Source organism: Ceratotherium simum, chromosome 9 (genome assembly GCF_057802395.1).
Source record: "Ceratotherium simum simum isolate JZ-2026a chromosome 9, ASM5780239v1, whole genome shotgun sequence".
NCBI classification, from domain to species: domain Eukaryota; kingdom Metazoa; phylum Chordata; class Mammalia; order Perissodactyla; family Rhinocerotidae; genus Ceratotherium; species Ceratotherium simum.
This window is the reverse complement of record NC_141908.1, coordinates 3,296,457-3,318,745: the sequence shown is the minus strand read 5'-3', so window position 1 is coordinate 3,318,745 and position 22,289 is coordinate 3,296,457. Positions and strand designations below refer to the sequence as shown.

The 22,289-nt window shown below is 50.1% G+C and overlaps 1 protein-coding gene across 1 annotated transcript in view; it reads left to right on the top strand.

Annotated features, from left to right (window-relative positions):
• Window positions 1-213: 213 nt before the first annotated feature.
• Window positions 214-22,289, top strand: part of MYO7B (myosin VIIB) — a 94,291-nt gene continuing 72,215 nt past the window's right edge. The window contains exons 1-5 of the mRNA XM_087434972.1: window positions 214-395; window positions 563-613; window positions 875-1,010; window positions 19,661-19,807; window positions 20,896-21,048. Of these exons, the coding sequence (XP_087291098.1) occupies window positions 214-395; window positions 563-613; window positions 875-1,010; window positions 19,661-19,807; window positions 20,896-21,048 (669 nt within the window). The remainder of the gene's footprint in view (window positions 396-562; window positions 614-874; window positions 1,011-19,660; window positions 19,808-20,895; window positions 21,049-22,289) is intronic.

Sequence of the window (22,289 nt, the reverse complement as noted above, 5' to 3'; positions counted from 1 at the left end):
GGAGGGTCTGTATTTGCCTCATAGTTAAAATCCCCCTTCATTCGAGTCCCAGCCCAAGTCAGCCCCTCTGCTCCCAGGGACCCTACCGGGAATCTACTTGCCCCGACAGCCTTTAGCTCTGTTATAAAGCTTCCTGGCATCTCCTGTGTGTGCCCCCAATTAGGATGGGGGAGTTGGAAGCAGAGCTCCTGTGTGGGCTTTCTTGGAGTCCCCATGACACCTGAGAAGATGCTGAGCTCCCTGGACGATCAGCAGATTGTCACCACGGGATTTGGCTGGTGGCCAGCAACAGGTGTGTGGACTGCAGACTCTGATGGCCTGTGGGGACTCTGCGAGGAGGCCAGGGTTAAAGATCAGACTGCTGTGAGGTTCCGCTTGCTGGGGCTGCAGGAGCCGTGTGGGAGTGGATGTGCCTGGAGCCCAGGGACAAAGTCCTGTAATAAATTACGTGGCCCTGAGTGCTCAGCCATTTCCTTGTGGGGCCCTTCCACCTCTTCCTCCTCTCCCTCACTCTCCCGCAGGCCCAGAGCCCTGGCACTGCCTCCTTTCCCTGCTCTTTCAGAGCGCCTAGGGTGGAGGGAAAGGGAGTTGGCAAGACCCCCATCCTGACAAGGTAAGGGAACGCTGGGGGGCTTCTCTGTCTGCCGGGTGCACTGGGCCTGCATTCTACCAGCTGGGAGGACAGGAGGGAGGAGTCATCTCTTGGGAGGAGGGTTGCTGGGCAGGAGGTGGGTTGGGAGGCATAGACCTGGGGAAACACTGCAAGGCTCATCTGGAAACAAGGACAGGCCTGAGAAGTAGAGAGTGGGGGATTCCCTTCAGGAGCCCGGAAATCAGAAACCCCAGCCCAGAGATTCTTCCCATCATGCTGCAGGGCCGACCTGGGGGCTGAGGAGGAGGTGGAGGAGAAGCTGTCCCGGCCCTCTGCCATCGGAAGGCAGACTCTCTGGCAGAGGGGCATGGCAGGTCCGGGGCTGCCCCGAGCCCGGCAGCCTTCTCATAGCGGGAGGGTCTGGCGGAATCACGAGGCATGAAGGTTAGCCTAGGTGCCGAGCACTGGGCACCTGGCCGACGTTAGCAGTGCCATATGTGCCATCTCACTGTGTCCTCACAGCATGCTAGTGTTATTGCCTCCATCTCATGGACAAGGAGACTGGGGACCACGGAAGCTGAGATGCCCACAGGAAGAAGGAGAGCCCGGGCTTATCTGACTCACCCACACACTTTCCTGGACAGTTGTGTTAGTCGCCTCTGAAAGGCCTGGGCCCCCTGGGTGAGGCACAACCCTGCCTCTCTGGCCTCACAGCCTCCTCTGGGTGAGGGTGTTGAGTCATTGGGGGAACGGGGTGACTGAGGGGAGGGACTCCACTGTGGGTTCCCAGGGGTTGCCTCCTTTGAGCTGTCAGCATGTGGCCATCCATCCCCACTTCACAGAGGAGGAAATTTGAGACACAGACATTGAGGGGTCTGGCAGCTGGCAGGTGTGGGGCCCCATCCTCAATCCCCTAAATTGGGTGTGTTTGCTCCCCACGACCAGGCCTGCCCCTCAGTCTCCACTCCGTAACTCTGGACTTGAATTTTGTTCTAACCCATAAAACCCCTGAACTCTGTTCAGGATTTTAGTTCAAAGAAAACCAAAACTGCATGCAGCTCCCTGGGCCTGGAAAATATCCCCCGAGGAATCTTTGTTAAGAACCACCCAGCTCAACAGCGCTTCTCGTAGGAAGCCATCCCCATGTCCCTGGACCCGTGAGCGCCCTGCTGTCTGGCCCTCGGGTACCCCCTCCCAGAGGCCCTATCCTTGTGTGTCTGTCTTGGTTCCTGCTGACTGGCAGTGGGGGGGCAGTGGGGTGTGTGTGTGTGTAATTCTGAGGAGAGGTGACACTGCAGGGACGAACACTTCCCAGTTACCCAGATGCATAACTTCATGATTTTCATGTCTTCTGAAGGCTCTTGCTACCACATTCTCCCTCAGTCCACACCACAACCCTTTCAGGGAGGAAGAGCAGGAATTGTAGTACCTTTTTCACAAAAGAGGACATTGAGATGAAAGAGGGTAAATGCTTTGCCCAAGGCCACTGGATATGAGCACCTTGAGGGCACAGGCTGGATCTCCTCAGGATTTCTCTGTCCCCTGCACCCTCCCCGGGTGTGGCAGAGAATGGGCATGGGTGAGGACAGCACCAGGTGGCTGCAAGAGGACACTTAAGTCCAGTCTGAAAGAGTGGGCCTGAGATGAGGCTGGAAAGCCAGGCACTTATCCTCACCTGCAGGGAGCCATCAGGCCCCTGAACCCAGGTGCATGTGTCAGGTGGGAGAGGGGAAGGGGTAAATCCAGTTTACTTGCTCCTCGTAGGACCGGCAGCAGTGCTGAATTCCCCACAACCACATTGCCACCCTGGAGGGGGAACAGAGCCCTGCTGGGAGGAGAGATTCTCCTAGCAGCGCTTTTTCACCAGGGCCACCTGCCACCACAGACTTCCCCAGGAGGGGCTAGGAGCCAGGCTCTGAGGGAGCAAGGCCTCTCAGCTCCACATTGTCACACACCGAAAGGTTTTTGGCAGTGGGGGTGGCCAGGCCCTGTGCCCGCTGGGGGATGATGGGATGGAGGATTATGGCTCCACATCCTCACCCTGGGCTTACCTGGGAAGAAGAGAAAGGATCCCTGGTGAGGACCCAGGAGCATCGCGTCTCTGGGCCAGGAGCACCTCTCAGAGACATATACCTCCTGGGCTGCCAGTCACATGGTATCAACGGGAATGGCACCCTGTGGCCATCACCCCGTATGCCAGGCAGTCCTGTGTGGGGTGGGACTCCCTTCAATGGAGGGTGTGTCCTTCTGCAGGCCCTCTGGGCCCTGGGCTGCGGAGATGGGCTGAGCCGTCCCCGGCTGGGTCAGTGCACAGAGGGGCTCAGAACCTGTCTCCTTTCCCTGGAGTGCACTGCCCAATTCCACACCACGGACAGCTCCCACCTCCATGCAACCACTGCTCCCATGGGCTCCTCCCATTCCTCCCCGCACTGGAGCCCGGTGGCTGATCTTTGCAGACGGTCATCACTGTGGGAAGAGGGGGGATTTCAGGCACCCGGACACTCCCGTGGACAGTAACATAAATAATACAAGCAAGCTGTAGCTATGGAAAAGCCAAACGTGACAGAAAGGAGCAAAATGTGAAGGAAAATTCTCCTCCCGCCTCTCTCCACTCCCCACCCCAATCCCCCTCTCCAGAAGAAACTACTGTTAATGATTTAATATAATTATCTCTAAAAAAGATGTATCTCCATCTTTATATATATATATATATGTATTGCTACATTTTTAAACAAAAATGGCATAATACTATAAAATATAGCTTGTTTTTCTTACATACTCGTGTATCAACACATAGATCGAACCGTATGAAACGGCCAATATTTGACTATCTTGACTGTCGGGCCTGGCGTGGTCCAGCCAGATCCCACCTCTTGCTGGACTGTGCTGACTCCCACCGAGCGGTGCTTCTGCCCACCGATGCTAGCCGGTGCAGGCTTCGTTGTCCTTGGAGTGACGGATTCTGCGTCAGGGACCCTCGGCTCTGGGGGAGTGGAGAATAGGCAGTTCACTGGTGGCATAGGATACTTTCCAAGCTTCTTGATTTCTCACCCAGCCCCGACATCCTTTCTGTCCAGAGTGCTCACACCCCTTCCTTAGGCAAAGCTTTGTCAGCCCTCCAGGGTGGGGGCTCCTTCTGGGCTGGCATCCCATAGACCAGAGTCTCAATGTGGGTTTTGCTTCTTAGACACCAGTCTCCTCATCCATGCCCCACACAACACCTGGCCCACAGACCCCTGCCCACTCTGGCACCCTCCAGGTCCCAGCAACACTTTGATTTTCTCCCCAGCTCCACCTCCCCACTTGCCTTTCAGAATTTTCTTACCCATTCCCTCCATACTCCAGTTCAGTGATGCCCCAGAAATTCTTGTTAGTGGTGTGGCTTTAGACCTCCGGCAAATCTAAGGAGGGCTTTGGGAACCAGCAGCTCACCCTTCTCCCTTCAGGTGATGGTCACCCCCATTCTGGTTCCTGCGGTTAGGTAGCCCCTGGGGCCAGTGCAGGACACTGACCCCTACGGGCTCAGCCACACTGACCTGCCTCAAGGCAGGACAAGGGGGTCTGAGCTAAGAGGAAAGCATCTTACCTCCAAAGGGCAGGAACTTGCAAATGCCCCAGGGCTTCCCCTCAGGGGCAACGCCTCACCTGCCTTCCTGGGATCAGGGGCAGGGCTGCTTCCACGCCACCCCCCCACCTTGGCCACCCATCCACGCCCCCCACACACACCTATCCATCCATCCATTCACCACCCACCATTCATTCAGCAAGCATATCGTGAGCTGCTACTGGGATGAGTAAAGCATAGTCCTGTTCTTAAGTTTCTCACAAGTGTGGGAGAGACACACGCAATGACACATAAAAAACAGGGATAAGTGCCGAGGTAGAAAATTGCAGCTGCTGCATGTGAGGATGTCTGTGCCTGTGTGTGTACACACGTGCACGTGTGTGTGTTCCTTCCAGACTGATTTCAGATCAAGTACAGAGACACCGAGGTGACAGAGATTATGGGGTATTTCAGGAACTGCATGAAATTCAGTGCACCCTGGTGGGAAGAGGTGAGATACAAGGCAAGCTGAAAATGTAGGCAGGTTACGATCCTGAAGGACCTTGAATGCATAAAGATATGGCACACTTTAGATGTGGAAAGGCATGACATGGTCAATTTTTTGCATCTTTTAAAGATCATTTGGCTGATGGACTGGAGAATGATTTGTGGAGAGACCAGAAGAAACAAGTCCACCTGGGAGCTTTCCATTCTCCCAAGTGAAGGGTGATAGTGGACTGAGGGGTGGGCAGAAGGGGAGAGAGCCTCAAGGTTTTCCTTTCTTTTAATGTATTTTATCTGGTTTCGGTGTTAGGGTAATGCTGGTCTCATAGAATGAGTTAGGAAGTGTTCTCTCTGCTTCTGTTTCCTGGAAGATATTGTAGAGATTGTATCATTTCTTCCTTAAATGTTTGGTAGAAGGTGAAACCATCTGGGCCTGGTGCCTTCTTTTTTGAAAGGTTGTTAACTATTGGTTCAATGTCCCTAATAGATACAGGCCTATTCAGGTTGTTTATTTCCTCTTGTGTGAGTTTTGGTAGATTGTGTCTTTCAGGGAATTGGTCCATTTCATCTAAGTTACCAAATTTGTAGGGATAGAATTGTTCATAATATTTCTTTATTATCCTTTTAATGTCCGTGGGATCAGATCAATTATCTTTGAGATGTCCCTCTTTCATTTCTGTTGATGCAAATAATCCATAACCAATCTATAAATCAAAACTGAGGTGAGTTTATTATGAGCCAGATCTGAGGACATATAGCCTGGGAGAGTCCTTTCCCAAAGGAATGGAGCACTTCAGAGAAGTGGGGTATACAGAATGGTCATATACCATCAAAGAGCATGCATCACATATGATTGGAATGTCCCTTTTACAATAGTCACAAGATTGCTTTGCCAGCACAGCAATTTGGTGAGCACAACAGGTCTGTGATCTCAAGGTGAGCGCAGCAGGTCAGCAATCAATCCTTAGTTTAGGGAGAGATGCTTATCCTTGAGGAAACGCCTATGTGGGGGAAGTTACATCCTTATCTTTACGGGCATTGTTCTTGTCTTTGGGACATAGTAGATACTTAAAGCAGATATATAATGCACGCTCAATGGCCACATCAGGGCCTTTTGGAAAAACAAATTCAGGCTGAATTAATTTTACACCAAATGGCTTCCTCACATACTCCAATATATCCTGTTGCTTGTTGTTTATTTATCATTTCTGGTATTAGAAATCTGTATCTTCTCTCTTTTTTTCTTGGTTAGCCTGGCCTATGGGCCTTGGTTGATCTGGAGTTCAGGTTAGAGATGAGGGTTGGAGACACTGATTTTGGACTCAGAAGTGCTTTGATCCCAGAAGTGGCCCTGGGAGAGAGCGGGAATACACAAGGGAAGTGTGCAGGCTGAAAGAAAATAGAACGTGGCCACCAGATCAGCGAGAGTTCTTTGGTTTCAATGACACAATCCAAATGGCTTAGCTCAAATAATCAAAGTGCAAAAAGGCAGAGACAGGATTTCTGTCTTTTGTCTCCTTCCCTCTGGACCTGCCAACTTTATTCTCTCAAACCAGCTATTTTCAGGACAGTAGGACCATAGTCCCTGGTAGTTCTGGAATCACATTTCAAAACTCTGTGACTGGAGAGAAAAACCAACCCCCAGCTCCAATTCAGAACATCCCAGACATAGCCTGTGATTGGGCCTTGCTTGAGTCACACACCTGCTCTGGGGTACCATGATTCATGGTCCCTGTCAGAAACACAGTTTGTACAAAGGGAGGAGGATGTGCCCAAAAGGAAACATGAGAAGGCATGTCAGGCAGACAAAAACAGTCAGCACCTCCTTTAGACCCCGAGAGGTTAAGGTGAGGGAAAGGGCCCTGTGAGGAGATTGAGGGTGCCCGCAGAGACAAAGGGAAGACAAGGAAGAGCTGTCCTACAGAAGCCAAGGGGATGCAGTTGGGAAAGGGGGTGTGGCTGAAAGAGTCCTGGCATTGACGTGGGCACCATTGGCCCTGGAGGGGGTCAGTGCAGTGTTTGTGGGTGTGTGGGTGTGACCCAGGGCGGGAGGGAGTGAAAGGTAGGAGGGTGGAGGCAGCATGACGGGGCACCTCCTTCAAGCAGCTCAGCTGTGGAACAAAAGCAAGAGGAGGGCAGTAGCTGGAGGGGGTCAGGAGGCCAAGAAAATTCATTTTAGGATAGACAGGACCTGAGTTTACCTCTATGCAGAGAGGAAAGGCCAGAAGAGTAAGAATGGATGAAGATGTGAGAGGGAGGAGTAATCATTTTAGTTATCTATTGCTGCGTAACAAATTACCCCAAAATTTTGCAGCTTAAAATGACAAATATTTATTATGTCACACAATTTCTGAGGGTCAGAAATCCAAGTGTGGCTTAGCTGGGTGGTTCTAGGCCAGGCACCTCATGCAGTTTCTATTTGTTTTCCAGGGCTGCCATAGCAAAATGCCACAGACTAGGCTGCTTAAACAATAGAAATCTATGTTCTCACAGTTGTGGAGCTGGGAGTCTGAGACCAAGGCACTGCAAGCATTGTTTTTTTCTGAGGCCTCTCTCCGGCTTGCAGACAGCCACTGTCTTGCTCTTCGTCCTGATATGGTCATCTCGCTACGCACATACACCCCTGGTATCTCTTCCTCTTCTTACAAGGATATTGGCTGTGTCGGACTAGGGCCCACCCTAACAGCCTTGATTTAACTTTATCACCTCTTTAAAGGCCTTATCTTCAAATACAGTCCCATTCTGAGGTACTGGGGGTTAGGACTTCAACATAGGAATGGGGGGGGGACGCAATTTGGCCCCTAACAAGGTTGCAGTCAGGATGTTGGCTGAAGCTGTGATCATCTGAAGCCTTGACCAGAGCTGGAAGACCTGCTTCCGAGGTCACTGGCTGTTGACTGGAGCCCTCAGTTCCTCACCACAAGGCCCTCCTTAGGTCTTCTTGAGTGTCCTCACAACCTGGCAGCAAGGTTCCAGGCCCAGCGATCTTGGAGAGTGCAAGGAGGAAGCCACAATGTGTTTTATGAACACTCCATCACTTCCTCCTTATTGTGTTTGTTAGAAGTGCATCACTAAGTCCACACTTGAGGCGAGGAGAATGAGTCTCATCTTTTGAAGGGAGGAGTGTAAAAGAACTTGTGGACATATTTTAACCACCACGGTAATTGATACAGCAAAAGCCCTGGTGGAGGAGACAAGAGAGGACAAGGCTGGAAGGGTTGGTGTGGGGCCGTTGGGGGTCTCTTCTCCGGGCAGTCCCTTAGGTGCTCTCAGGGGCAAGGGAAGGCGAGGGGTGGGCAGAGCTGGAAGCTGAGGATGACTTCTCTCTGTTCTCAGTGGTGCAGATCAAGATACTCTGCAGAGTGAGCAGTGGGAGGGAGCTTAGAAGTATGGGGTTGTTTTTTGCAGAAAGAGCTGAGCAGGGCCCACAGAAGGGTCTCTGGGCATTTCTCAAGTCCTGGGGGAGGTGCAGGCGAGAAGCCGCCCTGGCCCCGGTCTTCGAGGTGTGCCCCATCCCTGGCTTGCTCAGCTCAGGACTGGACTTTGCAAGGTGAGAGCAGGAGACAACAGTATTCACAAGGCGGACCAGAGGGGCCCACGTGGTGTGCTGCTTTATTGTACTTCACATTCCGTTGACGAGTATTTATAAAACCACTTTGTTCCAAGAAAGATTTAAGGCAGTTTCCAGGCTGGTTGGGATAGAATGAAGCTATAATGCACATTGATAGATTGGGGAGAAACGGAGGGGCTGAGGGGTCATGACTAAACGAGGGCACAGTTGCTCACAGAGGGAGGTCAGGATGCCAGGCTGGGGTGTGGCTGGGGAGTGGCAGTCTGAAGTGCAGCAGTTCTGGGAAGTGGGAAGACCAGGGCCAGTCTCGACGGAGTGGAGGTCACTGGAGTCTGGGGGTCAGAGGAGTGGGAGTCCAGGACGTGTGGCAGGTCATTCCCTGGGGGATGGCAGGACTGGCAGGTGGCCACCTGTGAGACACATCTTGGTGTCTGGAGAGAGATGACATGAGGTATATGGAGGCCAGATGCCATGGGTGAGGGGACAAAGGGTGAAAGAGCCAGAGACCATGGGTGGGCTGCGAATTTCTACCTGGGGTGGAGAAGCAAGGAGCCAGAGCAACAGTGGGGAGCCAGAGGCAGGGCAATGCCCCTCTGCGTCTTTCCCACCTGCCACATCCCTGGGTTATGTGAGGCAGGAGATGGCCCAGCCTTCCCTTGAAAGAGCTGCCTGGGAGCCAGGACTCAGTTAAGGGATTCTTTGTACTTTCATATAGACTCTTAAACTGTCCCAAAGCAGAGGAAGTAGGGCAAAGAACATGGATTTTGGAGTTGGACAAAAGAATCCCCTTCTTCACTTACCGGTTGAATAGCTGTGACAGAGTCCCAGCGTTTTCAGGCTCTGCAGTCCCACCTGTAGAAGGGGGACAGCAGCATTTCCTCTCAGAGCAGTGCTGCTACACGGGAAGTCCTCCCCCGGGGGCAGCTGCTAATTGTTGGCATGTCGAGGTTCCCAGCAAAGCAGACTCTAAAGCCTTGCCTGGCTGGTCACCTGGCTGCAGGTGTCCAGGCGGTGGGCAGTCACTGCGGCCTGCTTCCCCATGAAAGAGGAGCAGGAATCTGGCCAGGCGCTGTCAGCAGCCTCTCGTCTGGGCATGACAATCCCTTAGGGACCTCAAGAGTGTTTCCTGGGGAAGGGCCGGGGGCACAAACAAGCATTTCCTGAGTACTCCCTGTATGTCTCTGATCTCACAGAGGCCGAGCACTTCCATTTCAGGAAGGGGCATCCTAAGTCACGCACAGGAGCTGCTGCAGCTTGTGCAGCTGGTGGGTGGCAGAGCCACACTTTCCCACTGTGCTTGCCTCCTCTCCAGGCCCCTGTGGACACACGTTCCTGCAGGGTCAGTGCAGGGTGGGGAGGCCCAGGGTCCTGAGCATCAGTGGGGAGACTGGGCTGCAGCGTCCCTAAGGACACCCTTCCTAGATTCTCAGACTCTGTCCACCCCTAAACATCCCAGCACAGGCTCCTTCATCCTGTCCGTCCCCAGGAGAGCATGAACAGGACCAGGAGAGGAGGTACCATGCTCTTCTGGGGTTAGGGAGAAAAATGTAACTTCAGACCTTAAAAAGGAATCTACGGTCTAATTACTGCCTTCTACATTATAGGCGCCCAACAAATGCTGGGAGGTTTAGATTGCCATTAAATGTACAAATGCCCATGCACTAAGTAAAAATTGGAATAAGAAAATTCTTTGTCCAACAGAACAGAGGGGCAAAAACTCTTTGTCATGTTCACCTGCTGCCAACACCCCTACTCTTCTGTTGCCCCCCCATCCAGTCTGCACAACCCAAACACACTTGCCCCAAACGTCGTTTGCACTTTACTCTCTGCCTTTGCTAAAGTTGCAGCATCTTCAGAAAATGCTCTTCCTTCTTTCCACTGTGAATCCTCACTCACCTGTCAAAGCCATCATCAAAGCACATCCTCTCCAAGAGCTTCGTTCACTGTTTCATTGCACAAATATCTCCTGGGGCCCTTGTTGGGCCGGGTCTGTGCTAGACGCGGGGAGCACAGTGATGAACAAAACAGCCCCGCTACCGCCTCATGCTGCCCAGTGTAAAGAAGGGCAAGGCACCGGTGCTCAGCGTCAGGATAGCAGAGGCCGGCCTCCTCCGCTGGATCAGGACCCTGATCTCCCTCCTCCACCTGCTGGCAGCTAATCAGGCCTGCCGAGTGCTCCCAAAGCACCTGTCCCCAGGTGCCGGGGACAGGTTGAAAGGAGGCAGAGCCAGGTTGGATTCCCAGCTGTGCTGCCAATGACCTGGGTCACCTGTCCTTTGTCAAGCCCTTGTATGAAATGGGGGAACCCCTGAGTTTCGGGGTGCTGGGAGGTTTAGATAAAGTACGTCATGTGTCGGTAGCTACCTGGCTGCTCATCTCAGCACTCCCCATGATGTGTGAGGATGGCTGGTTTTCCCGGATGTCTGACCAGATAAAGTCTGCGCTTCTGGATGGCAGGGACTGCGTCTTCCGTATGTTCGGACCCACCCCTACTCTCTATGTCAATCCCAGCACTGAGTGCAAAATAGACATCAATGAAGAGGAGACAGGATGAAAGAAACAGAGAAAGCGTCTTCTTACACTTGGATGGGACTCTTGATTCAATTTGTCCATATAAATGGAATAATCAAGAGTTGTTTCCTCAGCCAGGCCCCATGCCAGGCACAGGGGACGTGCTGATGAACACACATAGCCCCTGCTCTCCAGGGGCTCCAAGTCAGGGCCACGAGGACTGACACTCTGCTTTCTCTCTGCACACAGGCGGTGAGGAGCTGCTGCCTCAGGATGGCGGTCTTTAGGCTGGTAAGAATTACATCTATTCCATCCAGGGGTTATCTGTGGGAGTTACCAAAGGCTGTCTCAAACCACTCCCAAGGAAAAAAGAGGAGAGGCAGTGAGACCCTACAAAGGGACGAGGGGTTGAGGAATAAGACAGATTACGTTATCTAAAGAAAACGAGGTAGGCCAACCTCCGGGCGTTGGCAGGGTGGCCACACGTGTAGGGTTATTCCTCACTTATATTTAGGGCTTAAAATGTCTTGACAAAGGGATTTCTCATTTGTTGTCACATTCTGGTAGTTGCAGGGAGCTCGCCCAGAGAGGGCACAATCAAACACTGGGCCCACCTCAGTTTGGGGCTCTGCACCATCTTCCCTCAGCTCAACAAACATCTGTTAAGTGCCTGCTATGTCCCAGTGGCCAGGAGATGGCTCCATGGGAAGGGAGGAGATGAGCTTTGCATTGACTGTTAAGTCAACAAAAACTGAGTCACTGCCCTGCCCTGGGGTAGGGGTGAGGGGATAGGCCTCCAGGCAACCTGGGTGGTACGTGCATGACAGAGAAGCTCCAAAGCTGAGGGCAGAGAGCCCCCAAACCAGCCTGGGTGTCCTTCCCTGCCCTCTAGAATTCCAATCAAAACCCAGCAAAGTCAGATAGTGCTGCAAAGTCCTCCTTGCTAAGAAAATGCTCCAAATATTCTCTTCTTGAATGCAAAGCCATAGAGTGGCCCTCATCTCCTTCTGGCTGCTGGATCCTCACTGCTAAGAGGGCAGCATCCCCAAGTGAGTGTCTCAGGGCTTCTGCCACTGAACCCTTGGAGTATCTGACTCACAGAATGGGCGGCTATGGTTGTTTTTTTCAATTACAGAAGAGATAAGGCTCGAGAGAGAACACACGTGGTCTAAAAATTCAGGTTGCAAGGGCCTTTGGTAACTAAATCACAAACATTAGAACTTGGCACCACTTTGGAGCGTGAGGAGGTTTCAAGGCAAAGCCAGGCTTATTTCACAAAGGAATACATGCATGGGCTGCATTAGCTCCAAGTGTCCCACTGGGAATGTGACTGACTTGAAGCAGAGTTTAGAAAGATACCTCTTGGGGGCATATTACTCTCAATTGCAATTGTGAGCCTGCTCTGTCTTCTAAGATTGTGAGTTCCATGAGAGGAGGGTGATCATTTTATTCATCAGTGAACCCTTCAGAGGGCCCAAGTGGTGCTGAATAAAGGGCAGAACCATCTGAGCTTATTGCTAACGTATCATTTTTCTGTGCCTACTCTGTGCTGGGCACTCTGCAGGCTCTTAACCCATATTACATGCCACCTTCATAACAGCCCGATGAAGTTGCCCCTTTCAACAGATGAGGAGACTAAAGCTCAGAGAGGTTAAGTGACTTGCCCAAGGTCATATAGCTCATGGAATATGGAGTAGGGATTAGAACCCAGGTCTGTCTGACTTCATATCTTTATTTTATTTATTTATTTATTTATTTATTTATTTATTTATTTATTTATTTATTTATTTATTTTGTGAGGAAGATCAGCCCTGAGCTAACATCCATACTAATCCTCCTCTTTTTGCTGAAGAAGACAGGCTCTGAGCTGACATCTATTTCCAATCCTCCTCTTTTTTTTTTTTTTCTTTCCCCAAAGCCCCAGTAGATAGTTGTATGTCATAGTTGCACATCCTTCTAGTTGCTGTATGTGGGACACGGCCTCAGCGTGGCCGGAGAAGTGGCACGTCGGTGAGTGCCTGGGGATCTGAACCCGGGCCGCCAGTAGCAGAGCGTGGGCACTTAACTGCTAAGCCATGGGGCCGGCCCCTGTCTGACTTCAAAGGGGCTTTCGGTTAGTCTGCTCGGGCTGCCATAACAAAACACCACAGACTGGGCGGCTTAAACAACAGAAATTTATTTCTCACAGTTCTGGAGGCTGGAAGTCCAAGATCAAGGCGCTGTCAGGATTGGTGTCTGGTGAGGAATCTCTTCCTGGCTTACAGACGGCCGTCTTTTCACTGTCCTCACACGGCCTTCCTTCTGTGCACACACAAAGAGAGAGAGCCCTCTGGTATCTCTTCCTCTTCTTGTAAAGACACCAATCCTACCAGGTTAAGGCCTCACTTCTTTGACCTCATTTAACCTTAATTACCTCCTTAAAGGCTGTATCTCCAAATACAGTTACACTGGGGTTTAGGGCTTCAACATAAATTTGGTGGGGGGCACAATTCAGTTCATAATAGGCTTTAATTTTTACTCTGACCTCCACTAAGAAAATTCAACCATGTTAAATAACTACATCATGGAAAGAGTCTTAATTTTTTTTTTTTTTGGTGAGGAAGATTGGCCCTGAGCTAACATCTGTGCCAATCTTCCTCTTTTTGCTTGAGGTAGATTGGCCATGAGCTAACATCGGTGCCAATCTTCTTCTGTTTTATATGTGGGACGCCACCACAGCATGGCTTAAAAAGCCATGTACAGGTCTGCACCTGGGATCCAAACCCCAGAACCCCAGGGCCCACCCAAGTGGAGCATGTGAAATTAACCACTGTGCTACCAGGCCAACCCCTCTTAATTTTTTTTAAAGCAACTAGCAGGGGATCCCCCTAGGCTGGTGAACTCTTCTGGTGTAATTCAAATAGGATTTGAGTTGGAGAAATTTGATTTTCACACTTCAGAAGGATGCCCCAGGCTGGGAGTGAGGTGAGTGAATTTCTTCAGCAGCAGCTGAGTGCGCCTTTCCCAAAGCACAAGGCTGGCTCACTGCTCAGGGAAGCTCTACCATTTGCTTGCTGTGAGGTCTTTGCTTTCTCTGGACCTCGGTTTTCCCATCTGTCAGATGAACGTGGGGATGTCTGAGACTCCTCAGGACATCAGAGGCAGTGCTCTTTCTGACCTGGATGATCCTTATTGTAAGCAGGGGAGGCACAGCTACAGCTGAGGTGCAAAGATCACCTGTGAACCAGCCACCTGATGCCCTGGTCAGCTGACCCCAACTCCTCCAATCATCCTCCAACCTCTTTCAAGACTTCCTGTCCTCTCACAACCACCTCTTGGAGCCAGACCATCCTTGGTTCAAACCCCAACACTACCACTTACATCTTTGGGGTAAAATAGAAATAATGATGCTATTGTTGTGAGCGTTACACGAGGTCATTGAAAGCCACATATAATCCCAAACTTTGACAACACCTTAGGACTGCTAGACGTTCTGAATGTGTACGTAGGAGAGCATGGTCTAGGCAAAGGAAACAGCACAGGTGAAGGCCCAAGGGCGCCAGATCATGGTGCATTTGGGAAAGTCCTGGGAGCAGTGGACAGTGCCAGGGCTGAACTGCTCTGTCCACAGAGTCGGTGGTCACGAGCACCAGCAGTGCTCAATGCCAGGAACGTGTCTGCTCCATGCTGAGATGTGCTGTAAGTCTAAAGCACGTGCCAGATCCAAGGACTCAGTACAATAAAAGAACGTAAAATATCTCATTAATAATTTTTGTATTATCTGTTAAAATGACAATATTTTTAATATATTGGATTAAATAATAACATTCATAAAATTAATTTCACCCATTTCTCTTTACGTTTTTTTTTGTGTGTGTGAGGAAGATCGGCCCTGAGCTAACATCTGCCAATCCTCCTCTTTTTGCTGAGGAAGACTGGCCCTGGGCTAACAACCGTGCCCATCTTCCTCCACTTTATATGGGACGCTGCCACAGCATGGCTTGCCAAGCGGTGCGTCGGTGTGCACCCGGGATCTGACTGGTGAACCCCGGGCCCCTGCAGAGGAGCACACGCACTTAACCACTTGTGCCACCGGGCCAGCCCCTCTCTTTATGTTTTAAATGTGGCCACTAGAACATTTTAAATTACATGTGTGGTTCGCATTATACTTCTATTGGACAGCACTGGCCTAGGCCATGCTGAGAATCTACAAATTGAACGTTGAATACAGCGTCCTTTTGTAGCAGCTGAGGGGATGGGATGAGTGAACTGGGCCTGGATCACTTGCCCTACCCCTGAGGTAAGGGGGATGGGGTGCTCCTCAAGAACCACATGGGCTGAGAACTGGGGAGAGGTGAGGCCCCAAACAAAAACTGAAGACTGTTCCAGGAGGTGAATAGATTCTGCACTGCCAATGCATTTTTTCAACCATTAGATTTTCCCTGATTCGGCTTTGGGGATCCCATGACGGGCACACACACACAGTAGCTGACTTCGAGATGAACGTGCAAATAGACCTTTCTCTAGCCAGGTGCACCAGCCCCACCACCTCCCACCCAAGGGGTGAGTGAGGAAACCCAGAGCCCGGTGCTGCCACACGTTCTGAGCCATCCCAAGGCCCTGGCCAGAGCATGGCTTCTGGTCACTTTAATGAAATCCCATTTTCCTTCCAAATGAGAACTGCGAATGTTTACATACCCGTGTGCAGAGGGACTGAGAACACTTCAATGGGAAGACTGGGTGGAAATATTTTGAAATTCAAAGTGCCTCGCTGTTAGATTGGCATAGTCCCCAATTCATGAAGCCATAAACATTTGTTGAACTTGGTCGCAAATCTATCATTCCTTATCCTCCGTCAATCTGTGCCTTATCAGCTGAAGAGGTGGTCCAATGACCAGGCACTGGTGTGTGGGGGCACTCCTCATATAAACAGGGCTTTCAGCACCCGTGGTAACCATGCCATCTATTCCTGCAGAAGGGACGGGCTTCTGTGGGTCTACTGATGAACATGCACTGGGGCTTATACCACAGGCCTACTGCTGAAGATGCCTCCATGACCCTTCTGCAGGCACAGAGCCATCACTAGGCCCATTTCTTCTATTTTGGGGAGAGAAAGACTCGGTGGGTGGGTGCACGGTATGGGGCACAGTGCCTGCTTCAGTGAGTGGGCCAAAAGAGCCTGCCTGTCTCGGGAGATGTTAGAGTGAAGGCACTGAGGATCAGGTCTCCTGGAAGTGGATTGTTTATGGCTTTGGGTGTTTGGGTTTCCTTGCAGTAATTTTTGTCTCAGGCTGGGGCAAGAGCTCTTCTGCAGCACGAGCAGCAGCCAGTTGTCAGGTATTTCTTATCCCGAAGAACAATGAAGGCTGCATAGATCTCTCTGCTTTCTGTAACTCATCCTCGATTTCTTGAATCTCAATGTAGACTTTACTTTCTTTGCAGCTGATAGCTTCTGCTTTTCATCTTCTCATTCACCCTTCTCCTAATTCAGCTGCTTCTGCACAGTCATCTTTTTCTGCTGATAGAGTTCATGAAGAAGCACTATTTTCTGCTGCTTGGCTTCTTATTTATTTCCCAGTAGATATTTGGTCAAATGGATTGAACAAAAGTCAGGTTCCAACTCTTTTGTTTATTCTTCCAGCTCATGTCTGGTTGATACCTCCTCACTCAGTCTGGATTGGCAATGGTCTCTTTCTTTCATCTCTGGTTAATATCAATTCTGCCATAAGATGCCCATCATCTGTCTTTGACTATTAATGTTCTCACTTTGGTGATTGGCCAGCTGTTTCAGCTGCACACTGCAATTATTCACACCTGAGTTTCATCCTTGTTGGAAGAAAGCTTCTCCTAGGTCTCTGAGTTTTCTGGTGTGATTTAATTAGTCCAAGGAGCACAGTACGTTGCTCATGCTGGTCTTCTGTATATTGTAGCAACTGTTCCTTGTTGTTCTTTTTAATTTAGCTTTTATTTTTATAAAGTTGTATAGGCACACAGTTTAAAGAATCAGTCCCCCACTTCCTCTTCTCCAGAGGTGACCACTGTCAACCCTTCTAGTTGATTCTCTGATATTCCCCCCATGTCTCTAAGGAGCATGCTTTTAGTGCTACTTGAGTTTTTGGTTTCAGCCGTCATCTATTGTTGTAAATAATAAGTAAATGCTAAGTAAATGCTACTCTCAGTTGAGCTATGTAGGGTATTCTAAGCACTGGTGCTTTCCTTTGCTAGACTTTGTAATTGAACTTTTCCCCGTCTGCTTAGTTTTCTATGTATTTATCATGACTTTTACCCCCAGCTTCCTCTCAGATATGTCAATGTCCTTTCAAAATGTTCTGACTCATCGGGAGTTCCATCCATTGCATCCTCAGGAAGAACTCTCTCCCAGAGTTGCTGACCCGGCCTATCTAGACTGGTGCCTTCTACCGCTGAGGCACATCTCTCGTCTTGGGCTCTCCTTTGCAGCCACCCTGAAAATTCCTTTCACCTCTCCTCTGCACTGAATCCCTTTTCCTGGACCCAAGGTCTATCTTTCTCTTGGTTTACTCCCTTGTTTTGATCTAGCATATCCTGTAGTAGCTTCCTGAGAAACGGTACATCGGAGGTAAATGTTTTTAGCAACTTGTATGTCTAAAAATATTCTTATTTGCATTTGAACGTCAGCTGCACCTAGCATTCCAAACTGGATATAATTTCCCCTGAGAATTGTGAAGACATGTGCTCCACGCTGTTTTCTGGCTTCCAGAATTGCTGTTGAGAAATCTGATACCATTCTAATGCTTGAGCCTTCATATAAAACTTATTGTTTCTCTCTAAGAGCTTTCATGATCTTCTCTTTGTCCCGAGTATTTTGAAACTCTGTGACCATGTGTGTTGGTGTGAATCTGTTTTCATTCTTTGCACAGTTAACTGACGTTTGTCCCCTAGATGTTTTTTTCAGAAGGCTTCTGGGAACAATGTTGCATCTTCAAAACTGTTTGTTACCTTTATACAGGAATGACAATTCAGCTGGGTAAAAAATTATTGGATTTTTCTTTTTTTGTTGTACTAAAAAACACATAACATTAAATTTACCATCTTAACCATTTTTAAGTGTACAATTTAGTAGTAAGTATATTCATATTGTTGTGCAACAGATCTGAGAACTTTTTCATCTTGCAAACCTGAAAGTCCATAGCCATTAAACACTATTTTCTCTCCCTCCTCCAGCCCTTGGCACCACCTTTCTACTTTCTGTTTCTGTGATTTTGACTACTTTAGACATTTCATATGAGTGGAATCATATACTATATCATGCAGTTGTTCTTTGTGACTGGCTTATCTCGCTTAGCATGATGTCCTTGAGGTCCATCCACACTGTAGCATGTGGCAGAACTTCCTTCTTTTTAAAGGCTGTATAATATTCCATTGTACATGTATACTACATTTTATTTATCTGTTCCTCTGTCAGTGGACATTTGGGTTGCTTGGCTATTGTGAATAATGCTGCAGTGAACATGAGAGTGCAAATATCTCTTCGAGATCCTGCTTTGAATTTTTTTGGATAAATACCCAGAAGTGGGATTGCTGGATCATATGACAGTTCTGTTTTTAATGTTTTGAGGGACCTCCACACTGTTTTCCACAGTGGCTGCCCTATTTTACATTCCTACCAACAGTGCACAAGGGTTCCAGTTTCCCTACATCCTTGCCAACAGTTGTTTTCTGTTCTTCCGATAGTGGCCATCCTAATGGACAGATTGCTCTTTTCTTGAAATCTTTTTAGCAGTTGTTCAGACCTCATACAGGATTTGAATTTGTCCTGAATTTTCTCCTTATAAGTGACCTCATCTTTTTGTCTGCCTACCCCCCAAAAATCATTTCTTTATCTTTGAAGTCCAATAACCTTCACTAGTGTGTGTCCTGGAGTTGATTTTTCTTTGTCATTATTTCCTGGTACCTGGTGTGTTTCAATCCACAGATTCAAGGCTTCTTTAACTTCTGGAAAGTTGTCTTGATTATATCTTTCAATAATCTTTCTGAGTGTTTTTATTTTCTAGTGTTCTTCTTTGGGCACTCCAATTATTTGTTAAAAAAACAAATAATGGGCAAAAAGCCCATCTTCCAGATCTATCTTTTTCTTCCTGATCCTAATTTTCTTCATCTCTGTTTCATTGGCTTGCTTTTCTCCTTCTGTCTTCTATGATCTTCACCACACAGGTAGCAGTACTTATTCCCCTGTTGTTGTTTCCAATTTTGCTTTCATGTCTGGCCTGCATTTATTACTTTTCCTCTGTTTCTTTCTTGAGCTCTGCCAATTCTCATCTTATCCTTCTCAGTTGTCTCACCATCTAATTTCTGAGCTCCGTTGCCTCTGATCTGCACTGCTGTAAGCTTTTGGAAATCATGGTGAATTACTTGGTCACAAATTTCCACTGCTCTGTGGCAGGATTGTTTACTTGTTTCTTTTTCCCTGGCAAATGTTATTCACTTGCTCCTTTCCTCCTTTTGGATTTCAGTATCTTTGTAGACCTGAGCTGTTTCCTCTTGGATTACTCCTCTTTGAATGGGGTGAGCTTTCTCGGATCAGAAGGAGGTTCCCGTGGGTTGATGCTGTGTTGCAGGCAGCAGGAACCTAGTATGTGGGATTTTAGTCTTCACTTTTCACCAGCCTATGGATTGGGATTCACAGGCAAAGACTCTCTTTTTGCACCTCACCGAGAGACTGTTTCTTGCAAATATGGCTTGCCTGTTTCTTGGAACCAAGCTAGGCCAGGGAAGCTCCCACTGCCACCTCCCATTACCATCCTGGCAAGAGCAAGAGAAGGCAGGGGGAGGAGGGAGGAAAGAACAATAAGGAGGGGGACGAGGAGGGGCAGAAGGAGGACGGGGAGAGCATGTGCCCCAGCCACCTTGGGAACTCTTGATTGGAAGGGACAGCCCCCAGGAGAGGTAGGTCTTGAGCAGGAAGGGGAGGGTGGAATAGGGATCCAACCACCATCTTCTCTCTGCCCTCCAGGGTGACCATGTGTGGCTGAACCCCCCCTCTGCCAACAAGACTGGCGTGGCCATCGGGGGCATCATCAAAGAAACAAATCCCAGCAAGATCTTGGTTGAAGATGACGAGGGCAAGGTTAGTGTGGCTGGGCTGTCCCAGGAGACTGGGCTCTCTCAGCGCCCCCACCCCACCCCTCCAGGGTCTGGAGCCCCTCAACTTCTCTGGTGCTGCTCCCCAAACCAGGGGTTCCAGAGCCCAAGGAGGGGACCTACATGGCAGGACAGGCCACAGTGGGATCCTGTCATGGTGAACACTGTGTGTCTGTCTTAGGGACTATTTCTATAGTGAAAAAGCAAGGAGTTGGCAGGTGGAAAACCAGGACAGCTGGGGGAGTAGAAAGGAGAGAAATGGGGAAGAGGCTGTGGCAGAGAGGAAGGGAGGACAGAAAGCTGGTTTGCAAAGTAAAGGAAGGTGAGCTGGGAGGAAAAGAAGGCAGGAGGGAAAGGTGTGTGAGAAACGTGCATGGAAGGGAGGGGACAAGGTTCTGCCCATGCTAAGCAAAACAGCCCAGGTGAGAGAAAGGTGGGAAGCTCAGGGTGGCCTGCAAGGGGCCAGCTCAGCCACCAGGGGATGGGAGGGGCGGGGTCGGCCAATGGTGGTGCGGGGGGGAAGGGCATGTGAGTGAGGGGCCCAGCTGGTCACTCAACTCCTCCTCAGCAGAACCTCTTTGCTGGGCTAGATGCTGCAGAGTAGGGCATGTAGAGACTTGGCCTCCAAGGAGAGGATTCTAGACTATGGCGTGAGCTCCATATTATGGAAGGCAGTAAAATATTAACAGTAATATCTTCTATTTGCATAATGCTGTTATGCAGTTTAAAAAACACTTTTAATTACACCCTTTTATCCCAATAATCTGTGAGGTCTCAGCTGCAAACTGCCCCTGACCCCAATCACAGTCAAATCTACCTTCTGGCTACAAACTCTTCTGACCCTGGTCTGAAATTCACCCTTAGCGCCCAGCTACACACGGACCTAGACGCGTACGATGCCAGCCACAGACTGACCTGATCCTGCCACAGGTTTCCCTTGACCTTGACCACAGACTGACCTTGGCCAGAGACTGGCCACCAGCTCAGCCAATCTGTTGAGAACTTGGAGGGGAGGTGCAGCGGGTCGGTGCGTGGGAGGCCGCCCCTCAGGGGAGTCTCTGCCCTTCATTCCAGGAACACTGGATCCAAGCAGAGGGCCTTGGCACCCTCAGCCCCATGCACCCCAACTCGGCCCAGGGTGTGGAGGACATGATCCGCCTGGGGGACCTGAACGAGGCAGGCATTGTGCACAACCTCCTGATCCGCTACCAGCAGCACAAGATCTACGTGAGTCCTCCATGTCCACGTGGGGCCCCGGACAGGCGGCTTCGTCCGCAGGCACTGACCTCCTGGCTAGGGAAGAAAACCATGCCCCAGGGGGTTTGGAGTCAGGCGTACCTGGTTCAGTCCCTGCTCCCCAGGCCCTCACTGTGTGAGGTGGGCAAGGTACTTAAACTTTCTCAATCGCTGCTCCCCAGTCCTAAAGAAGCAGGGTGCAGAGGGCATGGAAAGCTGATGGGTAGCACGCCAGTGCAGTGCTGGCACACAGTAGGTGCTCAATTAGTGCTGCCTCTTCCTTTTGTCTGTGGCTAAGTGGAAGGCCTGCTCTGATGGCTGAGTTGACCTGAGGCTGTGGGGGTGGGCATAGTCCTCTGCCCAGCCCCTTCCCAGACATGTGGCAGAGAGGGTCATCAGGCAGAAGACCCCTGCCCTCCTGTGAAGTGGTCCTGTGATGGTCAGGGGGGCCATGTAGTCAGATGTGAGTCCTTCTCCCACAGCCTGGCAGTGGAGGGGAGCATCACCCCAGCCCTCAGGCTCCCATCCCTGTTGCAGCACAGATTTTCCAGCCCAGTCCCAAGTGGGTGTGGCCTGAGGAAGTCTCGGCATGCCTGGGCGGCTCACAGGGGAGGTGGCTCATTTGGATCTGACTGGCCCTTCTTCTGGGGTGCTCAGAGGAGTGGGAGAGTGAGCAGGGGACCCTGAATAGAGGGGAGGGCTAGGAGAGGAGAAGGAGGAGGCCCTGTGCGGCAGAGGGGGACAGGGCACTGTGAGTCCACTCTGGCTGAACGTGCGTCAGAGCTCCTGGGACTGATAACAGCAATAAGCTACATTGAGCTGCAGCTTGTCCTTTCCAAAGCATTTATGCTTGCATTCTCTTATCTGGTTGTCATAGTCTTTGGAGCCAGAGAGATTCTCTTCTCCATTCCTAAAATGAAAAGTAATGATAATCATGTGACTTGTTGAGGTGGCTGTCCCTGTCCCACCCCCAGATGGGCAGGCGGGCCTAGTGGGGGCTCCTGACGAGCAAGTGGTCCAGAATAGGGGTCCCAGGGGGAAGCAGTGAGGGCTACAGTTGTTGACCAGCCGTGTAGAGGCCCCCACGGGAGGCAAGTATAGACTTATTTCAGACATTCAGCCCATTTTTCTTGAGCCTCTTCTACATACCAGACAGAATGCTAAACATTTACCTACGACCACCTCATTTACTCTTCTTGTGAAAGTACCCCCTCTCAGAACTGTCATTCGTG